Source organism: Aethalodelphis obliquidens, unplaced genomic scaffold (assembly GCF_003676395.1).
Source record: "Aethalodelphis obliquidens isolate GAN/ISIS:26980383/991018 unplaced genomic scaffold, ASM367639v1 scaffold28, whole genome shotgun sequence".
Lineage (NCBI taxonomy): Eukaryota > Metazoa > Chordata > Mammalia > Artiodactyla > Delphinidae > Aethalodelphis > Aethalodelphis obliquidens.
Window position 1 is genome coordinate 13,807,745 of NW_020837972.1, and position 21,494 is coordinate 13,829,238.

A 21,494-nucleotide genomic window follows, 5' to 3' on the forward strand; every position below is an offset into this window, starting at 1 on the left:
CTGAGTAACATTCCGTTGTATATATGTGCCATATCTTCTTTATCCATTCATCTGTTGATGGACACTTAGTTTGCTTCCATGTTCTGGCTATTGTAAATAGTGCTGCAGTGAACATTGTGGTACATGACTCTTTTTGAATTATGGTTTTCTCAGGGTATATGCCCAGTAGTGGGATTGCTGGGTCATATGGTAGTTGTATTTTTAGATTTTTTTCTTTAAATGAAAGCATATTTATTTATTTATGGCTGTGTTGGGTCTTTGTTTCTGTGCGAGGGCTTTCTCTAGTTGTGGCAAGCGGGGGCCACTCTTCATTGCAGTGCACGGACCTCTCACTGTCACAGCCTCTTGTGTTTCAGAGCACAAGCTCCAGACGCACAGGCTCAGTAGTTGTGGCTCACGGGCCTAGTTGCTCCGCGGCATTTGGGATCTTCCCAGACCAGGGCTCGAACCCGTGTCCCCTGCATTGGCAGTCAGATTCTCAACCACTGCGCCACCAGGGAAGCCCTATTTTTAGATTTTTAAGGAAAAACTGTTCTCCATACTGAATTCCATACTGTTCTCCATAATGGCTATATCAGTTTACATTCCCACCAACAGTGCACAAAGGTTCCCTTTTCTCCACACCCTCTCTAGCATTTATTGTTTGTAGATTTTTTGATGATGGCCATTCTGACTGGTGTGAGGTGATACCTAATTGTAGTTTTGATTTGCAGTTCTCTAATGATTAGTGATGTTGAGCATCCTTTCATGTGTTTCTTGGCCGTCTGTATATCTTCTTTGGAGAAATGTCTATTTAGCTCTTCTGCCCATTTTTGGATTCGGTTGTTTGTGTTTTTGATATTGAGCTGCATGAGCTGCTTGTATATATTGGAGATAAATCTTTTTCTCAGTTGCTTTGTTTGCAAATATGTTCTCTCATTCTGAGGGTTGTCTTTTCATCTTGGTTATGGTTTCCTTTGCTGTACAAAAGCTTTTAAGTTTCATTAGGTCCCATTTGTTTATTTTTGTTTTTATTTCCATTTCTCTAGGAGGTGGTTCGAAAATGATCTTGCTGTGATTTATGTCATAGAGTGTCCTGCCTATGTTTTCCTCTAAGAGTTTTATAGTGTCTGGCCTTATATTTAGGTCTCTAATCCATTTTGAGTTTATTTTTGTGTATGGTGTTAGGGAGTGTTCTAATTTCATTCTTTTACATGTAGCTGTCCAGTTTTCCCAGCATCACTTATTGAAGAGACTGTCTTTTCTCCATTGTATATTCTTGCCTCCTTTATCAAAGATAAGGTGACCATATGTGCATGGGTTTATCTCTGGGCTTTCTGTCCTGGTCCATTGATCTTTCTGTTTTTTTGCCAGTACCATACTGTCTTGATTACTGTAGCTTTGTAGTATAGTCTGAAGTCAGGGAGCTTGATTCCTCCAGCTCCGTTTTTCTTTCCCAAGATTGCTTTGGCTATTCAGGGTCTTCTGTGTTTCCATACAAATGGTGAAATTTTTTGTTCTAGTTCTGTAAAAAATGCCAGTGGTAGTTTGATAGGGATTGCATTGAATCTGTAGATTGCTTTGGGTAGTATAGTTATTTTCACAATGTTGAGTCTTCCAATCCAAGAACATGGTATATCTCTGCATCTATTTGTATCATCTTTAATTTCTTTCATCAGTGTCTTGTAGTTTTCTGCATATAGGTCTTTTGTCTCCTTAGGTAGGTTTATTCCTAGGTATTCTATTCTTTTTGTTGCAGTGGTAAATGGGAGCATTTCCTTAATTTCTTTTTCAGGTTTTTCATCATTAGTGTAAAGGAATGCAAGAGATTTCTGTGCATTAATTTTGTATCCTGCTACTTTACCAAATTCATTGATTAGCTCTAGTAGTTTTCTGGTAGCATCTTTAGGATTCTCTATGTATAGTATCATGTCATCTGCAAACAGTGACAGTTTTACTTCTTCTTTACTGATTTGGATTCCTTTTATTTCTTTTTCTTCTCTGATTGCTGTGGCTAAAACTTCCAAAACTATGTTGAATAATAGTGGTGAGAGTGGGCAGCCTTGTGTTGTTCCTGATCTTAGTGGAAATGCTTTCAGTTTTTCACCATTGAGAACGATGTTGGTTGTGAGTTTGTCATATATGGCCTTTATTTATGTTGAGGTAAGTTTCCTCTATGCCTATTTCTGGAGAGTTTTTATCATAAATTGGTGTTGAATTTTGTCAAAAGCTTTTTCTGCATCTATTGAGATGATCATATGCTTTTTCTCCTTCAGTTTGTTAATATGGTTTATCACATTAATTGATTTGCGTATGTTGAAGAATCCTTGCATTCCTGGGATAAACCCCAGTTGATCATGGTGTGTGATCCTTTTAATGTGCTGCTGGATTCTGTTTGCTAGGATTTTGTTGAGGATTTTTGCATCTATGTTCACCAGAGATACTGACCTGTAGGTTTCTTTTTTTGTAATGGCTTTGTCTGGTTTTAGTATCAGGGTGATGGTGTCCTCATAGAATGAGTTTGGGAGTGTTCCTCCCTCTGCTGTATTTTGGAAGAATTTGAGAAGGATAGGTGTTAGCTCGTCTCTAAATGTTTGATAGAATTCGCCTGTGAAGGCATCTGGTCCTGGGATTTTGTTTGTTGGAAGATTTTTAATCACAGTTTCAATTTCAGTGCTTGTGATTGGTCTATTTATATTTTCTATTTCTTCCTGATTCAGTCTCAGAAGGTTGTGCTTTTCTAAGAATTTGTCCGTTTCTTCCAGGTTGTCCATTTTTTTGGCCTATAGTTGCTTGTAGTAATCTCTCTTGATTCTTTGTATTTCTGCGGTGTCAGTTGTTACTTCTCCTTTTTCACTTCTAATTCTTTTGATTTGAGTCTTTTCCCTTTTTCTCTTGATGAGTCTGGCTAGTGGTTTATCAATTTTTTTTACCTTCTTAAAGAACCAGCTTTTAGTTTTATTGATCTTTGCTATTGTTTCCTTCATTTCTTTTTCATTTATTTCTGATCTGATCTTTATGTTTTCTTTCCTTCTGCTAACTTTGGAGTTTTTTGTTCTTCTTTCTCGAATTGATTTAGGTGTAAGGTTAGGTTGTTTATTTGAGATTTTGCTTGTTTCTTGACGTAGGATTGTATTGCTATAAACTTCCCTCTTAGAACTGCTTTTGCTGCATCCCATAGATTTTGGGTCGTCGTGTTTTCATTGTCATTTGTTTCTAGGTATTTTTTGATTTCCTCTTTGATTTCTTGGTTATTTAGTAACGTATTGTTTAGCCTGCATGTGTTTGTATTTTTTACAGAGTTTTTTTTGTAATTGATATCTAGTCTCATAGCATTGTGGTTGGAAAAGATACTTGATACGATTTCAATTTTCTTAAATTTACCAAGGCTTGATTTGTGGCCCAAGGTATGATCTATCCTGGAGAATGTTCCATGAGCACTTGAGAAGAAAGTGTATTCTGTTGTTTCTGGATGGAATGTCCTATAAATATAGATTAAACCCATCTTGTTTAATGTGTCATTTAAAGCTTGTGTTTCCTTTTTTATTTTCATTTTGGATGATCTGTCCATTGGTGAAAGTGGGGTATTAAATTCCCCTACTATGATTGTATTATTGTTGATTTCCCCTTTTGTGGCTGTTAGCATTTGCCTTATGTATTGAAGTGCTCCTATGTTGGGTGCATAAATATTTACAGCTGTTATCTCTTCTTCTTGGATTGATCCCTTGATCATTATGTAGTGTCCTTCTTTGTCTTTTGTAATAGTCTTTATTTTGTCTATTTTGTTTGATATGAGAATTGCTACTCCAGCTTTCTTTTGATTTCCATTTGCATGGAATATCTTTTTCCATCGCCTCACTTTCAGTCTGTATGTGTCCCTAGGTCTGAAGTCTCTTGTAGACAGCATATATATGGATCTTGTTTATGTATCCATTTAGCGAGCCTGTGTCTTTTGGATGGAGTATTTAATCCGTTCACATTTAAGGTAATTATTGTTATGTGTGTTCCTATTGCCATTTTCTTAGTTGTTTTGCATTTGTTTATGTAGGTCCTTTTCTTCTCTTGTGTTTCCTACTTAGAGAAGTTCCTTTAGCACTTGTTGTAGAGCTGGTTTGGTGGTGCTGAATTCTCTTTGCTTTTGCTTGTCTGTAAAGGTTTTAATTTCTCTGTCAGATCTGAATGAGATCCTTGCTGGGTAGAGTAATCTTGGTTGTAGGTTTTTCCCTTTCATCACTTTAAATATGTCCTGCCACTCCCTTCTGGATTGCAGAGTTTCTGCTGAAAGATCAGCTGTTAACCTTAGGGGGATTCCCTTGTATGTTATTTGTTGCTTTTCCCTCGCTGCTTTTAATATTTATTCTTTGTATTTAATTTTTGATAGTTTCATTAATTGTGTCTTAGTGTGTTTCTCTTTGGGTTTATCCTGTATGGTGCTCTCAGCACTTCCTGGACTTGGCTGGCTATTTCCTTTCCCATTGGGAAGCTTTCAACTCTAATCTCTTCAATTATTTTCTCAGACCCTTTCTTTTTCTCTTCTTCTTTGGGACCCCTATAATTCAAATGTTGGTGCATTTAATGTTGTCCCAGAGGTCTCTTAGACTGTGCTCAATTCTTTTCATTCTTTTTTCTTTATTCTGCTCTGCAGTAGTTATTTCCACTATTTTATCTTCCAGGTCACTTATCCATTCTTCTGCCCCAGTTATTCTGCTATTTATTCCTTCTAGAGAATTTTTAATTTCATTTATTGTGTTGTTCATCACTGTTTGTTTGCTCTGTAGTCCTTCTAGGTCCTTCTTAAACATTTCTTGTATTTTCTCCATTCTATTTCCAAGATTTTCGATCATTTTTACTATCATTACTCTGAATTCTTTTTCAGGTAGACTGCCTATTTCCTCTTCATTTGTTAGGTCTGGTGGGTTTTTACCTTGCTCCTTCATCTGCTCTGTGTTTCTCTGTCTTCTCATTTTGCTTAACTTACTGTGTTTGGGGTCTTCTCTTCGCAGGCTGCAGGTTCATAGTTCCCGTTGTTTTTGGTGTCTGCCCCCAGTGGGTAAAGTTGGTTCAGTGGCTTGTGTAGGCTTCCTGTGGTGGGGACCGGTGCCTGTGTTCTGGTGGGTGGGCCTGAATCTTGTCTGTCTGGTGGGTAGGGCTGCGTCCGGTGGTGCGTTTAGGGTGTCTGTGAATTTAGTATGATTTTAGGCAGCCTCTCTGCTAATGGGTGGGGTTGTGTTCCTGTCTTGCTAGTTGTTTGGCATGGGGCGTCCAGCACTGGAGCTTGCTGGTCATTGCGTGGTGCTAGGTCTTAGCGTTGAGACGGAGATCTCTGGGAGAGCTCTCGCCAATTGGTATTATGTGGGGGCCAGGAGGTCTCTGGTGGTCCAGTGTCCAGAACTCGGCTCTCCCACCAGGCCAGAGCACCAAGACCCTGTCAGCCACATGGCCGGGTACGTGGAGATTTTCTTGCCTTTTGGGAAGTCTGAGGTCTTCTTCCAGCGTTCAGTAGGTGTTCTGTAGGTGTTGTTCCACATGTAGATGTATTTTTGATGTATTTATGGGGAGGAAGGTGATCTCCACATCTTACTCCTCTGCCATCTTGAAGGTCGCTCCTAACCTTTTCTCTTGAAGCTTTGTCTTTTCATTCTAGGAGGGGTGCTTTCCCTAGAGACTCGTATCTTTTCACAGACCATAACTGCCTCAAGCTGTAAGAGCCTCTAGAAGTGTGAGACGTTAGCTTTCTGGCCTCTGTTGAAGAGGAAGACAAGAGGAAGGGCTGTGGATGGCTGTGGGCGTGAATCCGTCTTCTTGGCCACATGGGCTAAATGTGTGTCTGAGGATGTGAACCCAGCTCTTACTAAGACTAGAGCCTCACGCTTTCCCACAGCTCCATCAGTCCTCTTGTTGTCTCTAGTGTGGCCCAACTGCACACGGGGAAACTGAGGCCCCGAGAAGAGAGGTGACAGACCCACCATCTCCAGGTCGAGTCAGCGCCAGTGCCAGGCTCCTGCTTTCCAGTCCAGCCTTTCCACTGTGCCCAGAGATCTTGCCAATGAAGGTTTTCTGTTTACATAAATTGAAAGCCTCTGGTTTTAAGCCCCAGACCTTATCTTCAAAGAAATAGGCCAGAGGATGTGACAGAGGCTGGAGGACAAAGTCATCTCGGGCAGTGCTGGCTGCAGGCAAAATCACTAAATAACCCTTCTCTAGCTCCCTGTGTTTCATACCCAGAGCCCTTCAGTTCCTCCTTAATGCCTCAGATCAGCCCCCCTCCACCCCCCCGCAGGGCCCCAGGACCAGATTGTGCTACCCATTTCCATCCTGCGGCATTCTGCCTGCTGTTCTCCAAGGGGACACTCTTGTCACAAGGTATCCCCAGTCCTTTGCCCCTGTAGGCATCAATGACATGAATGAATCAATCAGTGAGCTCATTCGATAAGTGAACTTTGCAAATCCACGTGAGGGCCTCTCCCCTGAAGGAGCATTTTAACAGGGGCCTTCTGACCATTCCTCCATCCAAGGAGTGATTCCACTAGGGAAGGTTCTGATTCAGTAACAGGTGCCTGGGTAGGGAATATTCTGGGAAGATTCCAAGGGGTCTCGGACTCTCCTGTCTCCTGGTTAACTGTCAAATTGTTGTCCCATTCTGGCGGGGAAGTTGGGACAGGATGTGTAGGGGCTGCCCCCTATACATTTTATTTGTATATAAAATATACAGAATCTTTGGGAACCCATATGTGTCTGGGTTCCTGGCTGAGCCAAAGTGGAACCTGGGTAAATGGCCCAGCAATCCCATTTCCACTTCTTGGGCACACATCAAATTTCCCAGCTCCCTTTGCCATCAAGTTGGAACCACATGACTGGGTTTAGGCCCTTGGCTAAAATGTGGGCATCTCTTTGAAAGTTCCTCTCCCCTCACTTCTGCAGTGGTGGTGAAGTATTCAAGGTTGCAGCAGCTCCTGATGAAAGGAGCCTGGATCCCTGAGTCATCACTTGGAAGAGAGCCACCAGGAAAGCCTGTCCATCTGCATCAGACTGTGAGGTCAGTGGGAAATAAACCTGATTGTCTTAGGCCACGGAGACATGGGGTTGGTTTGTTAGAGCAGGTGGCCACGCCTTCTTATATCACACACAGGGTGTGTGATGCCAGAAACTGCTCTTCCCTGGATCTCTTTGCATCCAGTGATTTGCACTGGAGGCTTCTGGGAAAAAAAAAAAATTCCACCAGCCTTAATGCGTGGTGTTCAGACACAACAAGCACGCACACACCACAGTGTGGCAGGGGGAGGGGAGGCTCAATGAGAAGAGACTGTAAGGTGACAGAGGGATCTGTTCCAGTGAATCTGCTGGTGGGGAAAACATTCCATGGGCATAGTGACTCAGTCCCTGCAAGAAGGCTTAGTGGTTGGAAGAAAAGAGGAGTTCTGACAAAAACAAACAAAGAGAAAATAATGTTTTAAAACCCCCAAAATGCGGCTTTGACTTTTGTCATACTGGACTTGGCACTGTTGAGAGGAAAGGAGTGTCTGGGTAAAATGCAAAGTGTGCGACACCGTGGTCCAGCACCAGTGCCGCGGGGCCCTTCTGTGGAGCAGGCTGAGGGGTAAAGGATGCTCGGCCGTGAGGTGAGTGCCAGTCGAGGGAGCTGCGAGTCCCCGGGCTGGAGAGCAGTGCTGCGCTGGTGTGGGTGGGGGAAGAGCGGCTGCCTGAAGTGCCAGACATGAGTGCAGTGTCAGCCCCTGGGGACTCCCCAGCTTCCAGATTGGGACAGGAGCCTTGAAGGAGGCCCAGGCTTCCTCCTGCCGGGGAAGGGGCCGTGGAGATCTGTCCTCCCACGTGACGGTGTTTGTGCACAGCAGCTGGAGAGTCCCAGCAAGGCTCAGGTGACCATCCACACCGGCGTATCGTTAAATGTGAAGTTAACACAGAGCTCCCTGAGTCGAGAACTACCGGGGGATTTACAGCAAAGGAACCGCGATGACACTGGCAGACTCAGCCTTGCTACCGGAGGACACCAGGAGACGGATCGTGGCTCTAAAACGCTGCAGCAACACCTATAGCTGCTGGGGGCCCTTTGCTCCTCTTTCTTCCTTGCTTCAGACTGTTTGCCTTTGCAGACCTAGTTGTCATCCCCCTTCCCCTGCCATCTCTCTGCAGGAAATTGCAACCCTCATCCAGCACAGGTGTTCTGTCTCTCTCCGATTTTTAGCTGCTTAGAATGTGAACACAAAGGGAAAATGCAATTTCAAAAAAAATACGTAGCTGTAACTGATTCATTAATAGCCCATAATGCTGGTAACAGGCAATCTGTAAGTCTGTTCTTAAGAATTTATAGGGCAAATATTCCAGCACCGCATTAAAGACAGCACTCATAAATGCCTGCAAGCCTCCATCTACTAACTTAGGTGGTGGGAGAATATCATTATCTGTAGGAAAACAAACAGAGATCCCACCCCCTGCTTTGATTTCCTCAGAAGCTCCAAAAAGCGCACAGTAAGTAAGCAAATTGTATGACACGCCATAGGCAAAAGTGTCCCATGCATAGAAATCAGAGGTTGACTTTCTTAATGTGTGTGTGTGTGCTTTTTAGAAAGAGCCTGAGCTTGGGGGAGCGCAGGAGGGGGGTCAGGAAGTCTTCTTTGGTAGGGGGAGGGGGCTGGAGAGAGGCAGAGGCTAGGAATCTAGCAAGGCATTAGAGCCTTTTCCTTTTTTAAAATTCATTAATACTTAAAATAAATTTGAATGTAAACGTAAAACATGCTCACTACTGAGTATTTGACAAATAATAGGCAAGTGTTTAAAAAATAGAAAAAAAACCCGCGCAATTCGAGCAACCATGGATGACTTCCTTCTTTTAAGTCACCGTTTCTTACAGAATGGTGGTTTGGCCATTTCATCAAAACTTGCGGGGATGAGGTGGGGGACCTCATCGAAAATAAAGGTATCCAGGCGCACCCAAATCCACTGAATCAGAGTATCTGGATGTAGGGCCCTGGCACGGGTGTTTTCAGCAGGCTCTCCAGGCGGTTCTGAGTGAGGCGCACTGAAGTTTGAGAACTCTGGTTTTCTTAAGTGATTGTCACCTCAGCACAGTTCCAAAATGTCAACTCTCAGGTCCGCGAACTCACAATTACTTGGAGGACGTCTCTATTCACAATTGCCAAAAGATGGAGACAGCCCAAATATCCATCAGTGGACGAAAGGACAAACAAAATGTGGTCCATCCAATGGAATAGTGGTCAGTCCTAAAAGGAAATGAAATTCCGACACATGCTACAACATGGATGAACCTTGAAAACATGATGCTAAGTGAAAGAAGAGAGACACAAATCACATGGTATGATTCCATTTATATGAAATAATGAGAGTAGGCAAATTCATAGAGTCAGAAGACAGATTAGTGGTTGCCAGGGGCTGGCAGGAAGGGGGAATGGGATATCGGGGTTTCCTTTTGGTGTCTTTTTTTTTTTTTTTTTTCTTTTTGGTCATGCCACATGGCATGTGGGATATTAGTTCCCCGACCAGGGATCAAACCTGCGCCCCCTGCATTGGAAGCGTGGAGTCTTAACCACTGGACCGCCAGGCAAGTCCCTGGGGGTTTCCTCTTAATGGGTAAGGAGTTTCCTTATGGGATGATGAATATGGTTTGGAACTAGATAAAGTTGGTGGTTGCATATCATGTCATTGCGGATGTGCTAAGTGCTACTGAGTTGCACACTTTAATATGGTTACGTTTGTGTTATTTGAATTGTATCTCAATAAAAAGCAACCACTTGAGGAAATGAAAAAGTCCAAATTTCCTGTCCCTGTCCCAGGAGATTCTGCTTTAATATATCTGGGGCAGAGACGGGGACTCTGAATTGCAGAAGGAAACCTCAGCACTACTTTTTATGTAAGACCAGGTTTAGGTTCCCCTGTCTGAGCTAAAGATCTAGAGGGGAGACAGGATTTGCCAAAAATGTAAGCCACCGGCAGAATCATCATCTCCCTTTTAGCTCTCCCTGCCCACCGTGTAAGTCTCTGTTATGGACTGAATGTTTGTGACCCCTTCTCGTCCAAATTCTTATGTTGAAGCCAGAACTCCCAATGTGATGGTATTTGGAGGTGGGGCCCTTGGGACGTAATTGGGTTTAGATGAGGTCATGAGGGTGGAACCCCCATTCTCTCTCCACCATATGAAGACACAGTGAGATGGTGCTGTCTGGAAGTCAGGAAGAGAGTCCTCACCAGGAACCCAATCTCCTGATAGCTTGATCTTAGATTTCCCAGCCTCCAGAACTGTGAGCAATGAGTGTCTATTGTTGGAGCCAGCAGCCTATGGTATTTGTTATAGCAGCCGGAGCTAAGACAGCCTCCTAAGGCTTGATACTCTAGCTTCCATGCCCCCTGCCTAGAGTGCCCCCCTTCTTCTTGACCTCTCCAAACTTATCCCAAACCTCAGCTCAAGTTCCGACTTGAGAAAACTTCTGGAGCAGAGTCTCCTGCCTTCCCCAGGGCTTGGGCGTTTCGTCACTACCCCCAGAATTTAGTGAGTTGAGTAAGACGGTCCTTGACTACATTCGATTCTGCATCTTCCCGCACCTGGTTCTACTGGCTGCATATGTTTTTCATCATTTGTTAGTTTCATTTTCGTTCATTTTTTAAAAAATGTAACTTTCACACTTGATCTTGGGTGAGAATTCATCTGTCTCCCTCTCTCAGCTCTGAGCATCCCTGGGGCGGAGTCATCTAAGGGCCTCCCTCAGGGCCCACACACATATCACAGTGATTCCTTCTCCCTAAGGCTCTCGTTTTCAGTCAGCAGACCACCTCCCTCCCCTCATCTCCTGCAGTAATCACAACAGTGATAAAAACCAAGGAGTAGTAGCAGTGTGGTTTATTGAGCACTTATTATGTCCCAGGCATTGTATCACTTCTTTACATAAACCTTCTTGGATCCTTGCAACAAACTTAGAAAGGTATCTTTACAGGTAAGGACACTGAAGCCTAGAAAGCAATTTGCCCAAAGTCAAAGATAACAAAGTCAAAAATGAGGCAGAGCTAGAACTCGAACTCAGCTCTGTCTGACTCCCAAGTCCATGTTTCTAACCACTAACCCCCTTGGTGCCCAAATGGGGCCCTTAGTGCTACTTACCTTGAAGGCTGTGGTTTCCCATCACTCATTCATTCAAACTTTGCGAGACACTGAGTAAAGTGCTAGAGACTCAGAGGGAAGTGAATGCGGTGAAATCCCTGCTTGTATTTGAGACAGACTTCAGTTGTTTGTTCACCGACCAGCACCCACCTATATTTCACAGATCACTTCCTTTATGGGTAACCGCTCCCCATAGCAGGGCCGTAATTGGAGGCTCTGCTTTACTCTGGACAAGGGATGGGCCTGTGCCCTTATCAAGGGCAGTCCACTGTTCTCTCTGGAATTTGATTCTGAACAGAGGGACAAGGCATCTGAAAGGGTCAAGGTTCTCAGTGGCCTCCTGCCCAGTTTCTACTTCTCGGCTCCCTGGAGCATCCTTAGTTGATTCTCAAGGCCCAGTCTCCAACCTCACATTGATTTCTTGAGCTCTGACATCCTTCCAATAAACTCCCTTGCTGCTTAAGTTCACCAGGGGCTGTCTCTGTCACTCACAACCAATGAGCCCTGACCACACACAAATAAGCAGTGTGTAAACTGGGAGCCCAGTCCGAGGGCACCCAGTTCAGCCTGAAGGGGTCAGAGAGGCATCTTGGGAGAGGTAACATATGAACTGAATCTTGGAGGATGAATAAGAATTAGTGAGATAGAAAAGTGATGGGGGAAGGGTGCATAGGCAGAGGGAAAATATGCTCGTAAGTGACAATGGTCAGTAGTTCTTATTGGGTGCTTTCTCACTTAGCTCCCACAGTAACCCCTGGAGGTTGCTACTGTCACTGCTCCCATTGACAGTCAAGGCTCAGGGAGGCTGTGTGATTTGCTTACGGCCACCCAGCTAGTGAATGGTAGAGATGGGATTTGAACCCAGTTCTTTCTAGAGGCCTGATTTCACATTAGGGGGTTAATGGTCAGTCCTAAGAGAGCCAGGCAAGGGGCCATCCTGGTCAGTTGTCCTCATCTCTCCTGGGGCAGTGGCATTCTTGTCGTGTGAGTCCCATCTCTGGCCATTTCTGGGTATCCTCAGGGGAGGCCTGTTCTGCATGCTTGCGGGGCTAATGGTTGAGATGTTTTTAGTTTCCTCAGAAGGAGCCATCATTTCTTTCCTTTCAGGCAATTAGAGGAGCCAGGCAGCAGGAAGGCTGGCTTCCAGATGTGCGCCTGCGTGTGTGTGTGTGTGTGTGTGTGTGAGCTGGAGGACGGAGGTGACAGGACATGTTCTGGATTTCACAGCCTGAATTAACCTCTCCTCTTCCTAGATCCTTCCTTTCTTCCCACCCACTCCTCCATCCAATTTATTCATTTATTTCTCTCCTTTCTTACACAAATACCACAAGCTCTTTTTTGGAAATATTCAGTTAGAAAAACAGAAAAGAAGTTGGGGTGGGGGGCGAGCAAATTCACTACCCCTGTCAAATTCACAACTGGCCACCGTCAACAATTTGTGATCTCCCAGTTTTATACTCTTTTATAATCAGCCTTTAAAAACAACAAAAACTAAGAATATATTAATATTACACATATCTTCCTGTGGCAGGAATTTTTGTTGGCTGCGTAGTATTTATTTTTGCAACTGTTTATTGAGTGTCTACTCTGTACCAGGCAGTGCTCTAGGTGTTGAGGATGCTTCAGTGAACAAGAAGGCAAATCCCTGCCTTTCAATTAAAAGCCACAGTCCTCACCACGGCCTACAGACCCTACACAACCTGCCCCTGGTGTTCAGCCAGTAGCTGACTTTCTCACTTCTGCTTGAGAGCAGCAGGACAAAGAACGAGATCGCCTGTTGGAGTGGCCAGTAAGCCAGGGGCCAGGGGCCATTTGAATCTCCCTGTTCCCTTTCTGTTCTAGCTTAACTGCGACTCAAAGAAGCTAAGGACACAACATGGGGATTGCAAAATGGACATGGTTCTTGTCCTCGGGGAGCTCACAGCCATCTAGGTGGCTTTAAACTTTTCCCATTATGAATGTGCTGCGGTGAACACTAGAGGATCATGCTGGTGGAAGGTGGGAGGAGATGCTGCCATTGGTCTGGGGAGACCTGAGAAGATGGATGACACATCATTCTGGGCTTGGGAAACAGCAGAGTATATTCCAGGAGTAAAGGAAGCTGGGCTTTGCTGCTCATTCAGCTCCTAACCCTGAAGTCCTGGGAGGGTCTTAAGCAAAGCGTTCTACCTCATGAGAGAGCCCCCTCTGTAAAATGGGAACAATGACCTGAGGTGTACTTATCAGGAGAATTTTCTCCAAGTGGGATGGGTTTTCCCCACCATTTGTAATGACTGCTTCCCATTTGTAAGGATTTCATGCCTTTTCCCCACCATGTGGTTTGTACTAGTTACCATTTATTGAGCCCTTCTTCTGCTCCAGGCATGGTCCCAGAGACTTTAAATAAACTGTCTCATTCAGTCCCACAACGTAGGAATGATTATATGGAATCCAAACCTCAGAGAGTTTGAATGACTCACCCAAGTTCACACAGCCAAGAAGGGGCAAAACCAAAACACCTACACAGGTCTGCTGAGTACAGAGCAGGTGTGCTTTCTTTTTTGCTAGAGGCACTAAAATGACCAGTTCTTTTTACTGGACAACTCTCTCAGGATGAAGTACAACTCTTCAGATAGAGCTTAGCATTGCAAAACCAAGCATCCTGGAATGAAATGGTAAAAAATACATTTCAAAAGAACATAACAAGGTTTTTGGACTTCCCTGGTGGCGCAGTGGTTAAGAATCCACCTGCCAATGCAGGGGACACGGGTTCGAGCGCTGGTCCAGGAAGATCCCACATGCCATGGAGCAACTAAGCCCATGAGCCACAACTACTGAAGCCCACACTCCTAGAGCCCGTGCTGTGCAACAAAAGAAGCCACTGCAATGAGAAGCCTGTGCACCACAACGAAGAGTAGCCCCCGCTCAACGCAGCTAGAGAAAGCCCGTGCACAGCAGTGTAGACCCAGCGCAGCCAAAATAAATAAATAAATAAATTTATATATTAAAAAAGAACATAACATTTAAAAATGTGTCTCTTTTCATTGTTTTTCTTTTTTCCTCATTATGAAAGCAATTCATGTCCACTGTGGAAATTTGGAAAATACAGAAAAGTATAAAGAAGAAAATAAAAAACACCCTAATCTTATTATAGGAAGAAAATAGCTGTTAACATTTATTTTTTTTATCGTCCCAGTATTTTTTCATATGTCTAAATGTACATATATATTTTTTTAACATAATTGGGATTGTCCTGCCAAATTGCTTTCTAGAAATGTTGAACTAATTTACAATCCCACCAGCAGGGTTTGAGAGTGCTTCCTTTACCCAGGCCAGCATAGAGGTTTTCTTTTTGTCTTTGGTAATTTAATAGCTTTAAAGCCAGTGGCTTGTTTCCATTTGCATTTCTTTGATTACTGAAAAGGCTGAGTTAAAAAAAATCATAAGCTTATTAGACACATATATTTATCCTACTGAGAATTGTTTTTCATGTCTTTTGTTCATTTTCTTTTGTTGGAGTTTTAGGGTTTTTAATATATTTCTTATTGATTTACAGTGGCTCTTTATATATGACAGAGCTTTAAGATTTGTCTGGGGGTAATTGGGGGGATGTGTACTTTCCCCTTGGTCTTCCATATCTATTTCAGTTTCTTTTTAAGAAGTTGGCTGTTTGGCTTCCTAAATTGTCTTATGGTTTTGGGGAGAGCAAAAAAGATTTTTTAAAAAATTGTGGTCAAATATATCATTATTTTCCTCATGATAAAATTTAAAAATATGGATTTAAGACTTTACCCTATCACTGTATATCATTCATTAGTCCTAGTTTCTCTAGCTTAGTGGTCCTCAAATATAACTGCAAATTAGTATAGCCTGGGTTAAAAAAAAATCCCAATGCCTAGACCATACCCAAAATGAATTAAATCAGAATCTTGGTGGGAGTGAGGGGGTAGGGAAATGGGGTTGAACTTGGGCATCAATATTTAAAAAAAAACGCTGGTGAGTTCAATGGGCAGCCGCAACTGAGGACCACTGCTTTAGCCCCGTTCTTCCCTCAGTGGGAAGGGTCATCGTCGGAACGATGTAACCAGTACAAATCAGTAAAAATGCAGTCTAGTCACTATACCCTTGTACTGTACACACAACACCAAAATGGACCTCTTTCTTTTTGGAGCAGAAAATAGGGTGTAATGAAGCCAGGCAGATCTTGGGGAATGCTATGGGGCTGTATGCTCAGGGGGGAGGTAGGTGGCGGGGAGGTAAGTGGGAGGCAGAGGAGAGGGGCTCTGATCTAAGTCATTTAGAGAAAACAATGAAATGCAGAGGGAAGAACAAGCAGTGCAGAAGCCTGGTTTTAGTATATCCATTTTACTCACGAAGAAATTGAGGACCAGAGAGGTTAAGCCAGTTACCCAAGGTCACGCAGCAATTTGTAGACTGAGTGACATGTTCCAATTTTTGAGGAAAGGGGAGGGAGATTCACTAGGTATTGTGCCATCCATGCCCTTTTGGGAGAGGTACTTAATGGGGGTCCTTCCTTCCAGAGTCTTTTCTGCATTTAGAACAACTGAGATTGCTGGATGAGCTGAATCACCTTTCTCATTCATCACCCATGGTGAGAAAGTTCATGAAAACAGCTAAAACCAAATATGTGATTTTGGGTTACTTTTGTCTAGGATTGCCCAAACCAGCATCCCTTTCTGGTGACACAAGTAGTTGGAAGTTGGTTATAGACTATGATGTTCCATTTTTAAAGGATGTGGGTCTATGTTGGCAGAGACCAGGGTGGCCTTCCTGAGGTCTTGTACAGTCCCAAGCACAATGTCTTGTCAATTGGAGGCTGAACTGGAGCTTGTTTGGATGCATGCACTGTAATAAGATTTTTTTCAGTCTTCCAACAGCTCTAGGAAGCAAGTACCAGCTTTATCCCCATTTTACAGATAAGGAAACTGAGGCACACAGTTTAAGCCACATGTAGCTCAAGGTCCTCGTGCTGATGAATGGTGGAGTGCAAACACTGGCAAAGGATGGAATAACCTACATGCCTCTCCCCCAGCCCAACTAGCAGCAGCCCCCCAATTGCATATCTATTACCCTTCTCATCACCTTACTCTTCCACTCTCCACCTGGGAGATCTGCCTCTCAAAGCCTTTTCCTCATCAAAGGGTGACAGTGTTTCTCTCCAGAGCGACTCTTGGCATGTAATTACTAATCACATGTAGGCAATCAAGCTGAATTTCCATCCCCCCATTTTCCTCCCTGCCTCCCCTCAAGAGACACCTTTCTGGGGGGAAGGTGACTCCTTCAGGAATTCAGATTAACATCAACCACAGGGGTGGGGAGTGGGGAGAGAATGAAGAAAGGCATCAAACTCGTTTGCAAATCGCAAATGACAAGGCATCTTCAGCTCTGGTTTGCTCTCTGCTATTTTAAGGGGCCTCATTTAGCATAATATTTGCATCGTTTGTGTCTTACCCGATAATTAGGAGTAGAGACAAATTCTTCTTGTTCTCAGACTAAGGGCATTGGGGTGGAGAATAAAGGAAGCTCTGGAGACAGCCCTCAGGCAGTAAAGCCTTTAAAAGTTATTCCCTCCAGCACCCACTGTCTTGCTAAAATTCCCTGAACACCAGCCATTCTGAACTGGGGCCACTGCTCATTGCTTGGCTTCAGGGAGCCTATGAGAACCTATGGCCCCTCTGAAAGGCTAAGGAGAATTCTGTGTCTGTGAATTGTTTGCAATTTTATCCCGCCTGGGGAGAAGGTCCATAGCTCTCTTTAGTTTCAGAAGTCTGCAACTCTTAAATTAAGAATGACTCTCAGTGGGCATCTGTTGTGCTTCTTCAACAACTATCCACTCTTCTTCAGGTCCCAGCGTCTTGATTTTCCTTTGGGAAAGTAACCCTCCTCCAGCCTCATTCCATTTTAGGACTGTCCAATAGAATTTTCTGTGATGATGGAAATGTTCCATGCAGTCCGGCTCTCCACCAAAGAGGGCTCAGGAGCTACTTGCGTTGGCTGCAGCGGTCATGTGGGTCCCTGGTGGTCCACATCTTAGCCTGGTTTCTCCCCAAGCCTGATGAACTCTTCCTTCCCTTTGATTTACTTGTCTTTCTAATGGCTACTGCAGTAATGAGTCAGTGGCTGAGTATATTTAAATGCAAAATACCATTATCCTTCATTAAAAGGTCTGTCACCACTGGCCTTCATAGGAGAGAGTGATTATGCTATTAAAAGCCCCTTGACACATGGCTCAGGAATGACCAGCCCATTCCAGGGTTCCTGCTTCCCTCCCCAGGAGAACCATCTTCGGACTCAGCTGCTTATGCTGATGAGGGCAAGGCAAATCTGTGTGCAGCCAAACTTGTAACTGGGGTAGGGTGCCAAGGGCTTGGGACAATGCTGCCTCATCTTCACCAGCCTGCCAGGTATCTGGGCAGAATCCTGTTGCCTTCCAGAGGAGATTCATTTCCCATCTCTCTTATCATTGGATCTTCAAGCCTGATTTGAAATCCTTGTTCTCTTTCAATATCCTTTTAGAAAAAACAACTCCCTTTTAAATTGCCCACCATTCAACCTTTTAAGGTCTGATTGGTTCCCAGGGTGGTTTGTGACAGTAGTTAAGAGCACAGGCTTTGGAGGTGGGGATGATTATGCTTATGCTTCTGCCACTTATTCACTGCATGACCTTGAACAAGTTACTTAACCTCTCTAAGCCTCAGTTTCCTGAATTTCAAATGGAAATTAAGAGTAGGGCAAACTGTTGGTTTCCTAGCCAATAGCATGTGTCATTTTTTTCCTCAAGTTTACCTCCCATTGTAACGGTTGAAAAAGCCAAATACTTTTCCAGCCTTCCTTGCAGCCAAGCGTGACCATGTGACTGAGTTTTGTCCAATGAGATCAAAGGGAAGCTGGCATAGAGGATTCTGGGAGTGATTTTTTTCCCATAGAAAAGAGAGCAGTACATACTTGAGGATAGAGCTCTCTCTCTCCCTTTCCTCCTTTCTGCTTTGAATGTTGTTGTGTGGGGTTATAATGTCTGGATTATGATGTCTGGAGCCATGGTAGCCATCATGTGATCATGAGGCAACAAATCTGTAAATGAAAAACCAGTACTCTGAGAATGATAGAAGAGAAGGATATAAGAACCTAGGTACTTAATGATGTCATTGAGATACTGAACCAGCAGTGGGACATCCAGTTTCCTTGTTAAGTATGTCCTGTGGCTTAAGCCATGGGTAGTCAGGTTTCCTGCTTCTGGCAGTTGAAAGCATTTATAAATGACAGATCAAGCCCAGGCTCACAGGTTGTTGTGAGGAATAAGTACGATAATGTATAGAGCGTTCCCTGCATAGTCCCAAGAACACGATGAGCAGACAGTAAAACAGCGTTTACTGTTGGTAGGAATAACTGTGCCGATATTCACAGATGAGATTTGCGGAATCGTGGGGAAATTTGCAATAGATAAAATTTGGCCCTCTTCTGCCCTCCCTTTCTATCTGGATAGATATTGGAATCCTAAAATGTTAGCACCAGAAGGGACTCTGATCTTAAATTCAGTCTGACCCTTTTCATTTTAAAGACAAGGAAACTGGTCCTCAGAATGGGGAAGCGGCCATCCCCAGGTCACATAGCATGTTAGTGGCAGATGATGGCAAAACCAGGGCTAGAGCTTAACGTCCCTTGGACTTAGGGGCTGAAGTTCTTTCATTCACACTCAGTTGCCTTCCATTCCCATTCCGACTCAAAGGCTGTTGTGGGAGGGATGAGTGTAAAATGAGACATCACATAGGGAGTAATCTTGAAAATTTTGGGAAGCATTCCACATGAATAGAGTTGTGATTCTTAGTACAGGTGGTTCAGCACTTTGCTCCTTTGTGAAATTAAATGGGCAGGAGATATCCTGGGAGTAGGCAGGGTCTCTCTGTGCCCAGCTAGGCGGTCCACCTGTATTCATTGGTTCACTGATCCATTCACTGATTGTTTCATTTATTCAAGAAACATTTGCTGAGAGCCTGCTGTGAGCCAGACACAGGGTAGATTTTGTTTAACATTTGTGGGAATGAGTTGGAGCAGAGAATACTAAGCTAAACTCCTACCCGCATCCCCAGGAAGAAGCCCTATAGTTTGCTGAATTAAATTGTCGCCTGTGAGGACTGATTTGAGATCCACTTGTCACAGTGGATTCTCTTCTGTTTGGATCCTCAGATGTGCCGGAAAACCGGATGATATTCCCTATTGCTGGGATTGCTTTTGGGGGGACAAGTCTTGAGAAGATCTTAGTTACTTAGGAACTTAGTTTGGGGAACGTTCATACTGATTTAGTGGTCTCTTCCTAGGGCGAGAGACACACTGGGATGGGGCCTGGGGCGTGGCAGTTTTTATAAGCAGGGGCGGGGAGAAGAACCTGAGAATGGAGATGGATGGCTTTAGACTGAGAGCAGACGGCAGTGGGTAGAGAGTGGCTAGAAGTATAAGAACCTAGGCTTTCAGGTCAGAGAGGCTTGTTTTCAAATCCTGTGCTGCTCATTCCTAGCTGTGTAACCTTTGGTGAGTCAGTCACCCTCTCTGTGCCTCAGGTGTCTATAAAATGGAAATATTACTTGTTGTAGAGATTAAGTGAGATGATATATTTAGAGCTTTTTGCATTGCGGCTGGCACACTGTATCTATCCCAGAGCAAGGATTTGAGTTCAAGTAGTTTATTTGGGAGGTGAACCCAAGAATTATCAGTAGGGTAGTGGGAAAGTGACATAGGGAAGGGGAAAAAAAGTCAATAAGGCTTGTTACTGAGCAAATTAGCACCGAGTTCCAGTGGTCCTAATATTGAGCGAATTAGGACCACGGAACTCAGTCTCTCTGGGGACTTGTGGGGGGCGTTGTAGAACACACCTCGGTTATCCCACGTAGGAGGTAAGGAAGCCGGGGTATTTACCTTTCAGTTCCCAGCCATCATCGGGTAACTGCGGCCACTGGGCATTAACTTGCAGAACTCCCAGAATGTCCCGAGCGGGCAGGAAGGAAGCCTCAGGTGGAGACTTGCAGTGCTTGCTGTCCAACACTCTCAGCATATGTTGGAACAGTGAGTGCCCAGGGGATGTGGACAGGTTGATCTGAGTTCAAAGTCATGTTTTACCACTTACGACTAGCGATGTTTTTCTTGAGCAAATCATCTAATCTCTTGGCTATTCAGAGGGTGGTTCATAGAAGCAGGGCATCCCCTGGGAGCTGTTAGAAGTGCAGGTTTTCAGGTCTCTTTCCAGATGTATTAGTTATCTATTGTTGCATGACGAACAACTCTGAAACTCAGCAGCTTAAACAGCAAACAGTTACTGTTTTGGTTAGAATTGCTTGCTTTCATTGACATGCATGGGGACTGTTGCTTTGTAGTTAAGGAGAAGGGAGATTTGGGGCCGGGAGGGCTGGGGGAAGAAGAAGAGGAAAATAAGAATAACCAAGTGTCTGTCTCTCCCCTTAACCAGATTCATCTCCATCCACACTGAGCTAATGGCCTAATTTTGATCTCCAGTGAAGTTAGCAGTTAGTTGAAAAGTCAGAGCTGTCAGGTGCAAGAAATACGTGATTCTGGACGCAAGCAGGGCTTCTAAGGGAAAGAAGTGGGAGACTGATTTAAGGAAAATTCATCTCTACAATTTTGCCTGAAGCCTCAGTGCTGCTCTGGCCTCTGAGGGTTCATGGTGCCCTCTAGGGGATATAGCCAGGTGGCAGGAGTCATAGAGAGAGCTTTGAGCAGCTGAGACCCAGTTTTCCGCTCTGTGTCCCTCCTCCTGTGAGTGGCTTAGGACCTATGTCAGCACATGAGGGCTCCCATTAGTAACTGCTCACTAAGCTTATAGCACTATTCTAAGCCGCTTAGATACATCGTCATTTAAGTCCCACAACAAACTCATGAGGTGGGTTTCTATTATTATCCCCTTATTACATATGAGAAAATCAAAGGTTATAGTGGTTAAGTAACTTGTTCAAGGTCACACAGCCAGGGAATGGCAGAGCCAGGACGTTAATGTGACCTCAGGTGTACTTATAAGATGCAGGACGGAGACAGTCAGGTTGCACACCTGTAGACTGTCAAGCACCTGACGATTACACTTCAGGGAATGTTTTCTTCTGTTGGTTTCCATGTTTTTGCCACAGTCGCCTTTGTTCCTTCTAGCCATCTTGAGTAATGTAAATTTTTGTTTCCCTGCTGATTTATTTATCCATTTATTCAGTAAATGTTTACTGAGAGCTTACTATGTGCCAGGCGCAATTTAAGGGGCTGGGGAAGCAGCAGGGAATGAAACAGACAAAAATCTGTCTTTGTGGTGCTCACGTGCTAGTTCTCCAAAAACGGACAAATGAGTTGTCTGGTATAGTAGAAGGCGATGTCTGCTATAGGAAAAAAATAAATC

The 21,494-nt window shown here is 44.0% G+C and overlaps 1 protein-coding gene across 1 annotated transcript in view; it reads left to right on the forward strand.

Annotated features, from left to right (window-relative positions):
* Positions 1-8,024, forward strand: part of SUDS3 (SIN3A corepressor complex component SDS3) — a 301,932-nt gene extending 293,908 nt beyond the window's left edge. Inside the window, exon 15 of the mRNA XM_027124722.1 lies at positions 6,901-8,024. Within this exon, the coding sequence (XP_026980523.1) occupies positions 6,901-7,433 (533 nt within the window). The 3' untranslated portion in view covers positions 7,434-8,024. The remainder of the gene's footprint in view (positions 1-6,900) is intronic.
* Positions 8,025-21,494: the final 13,470 nt, after the last annotated feature.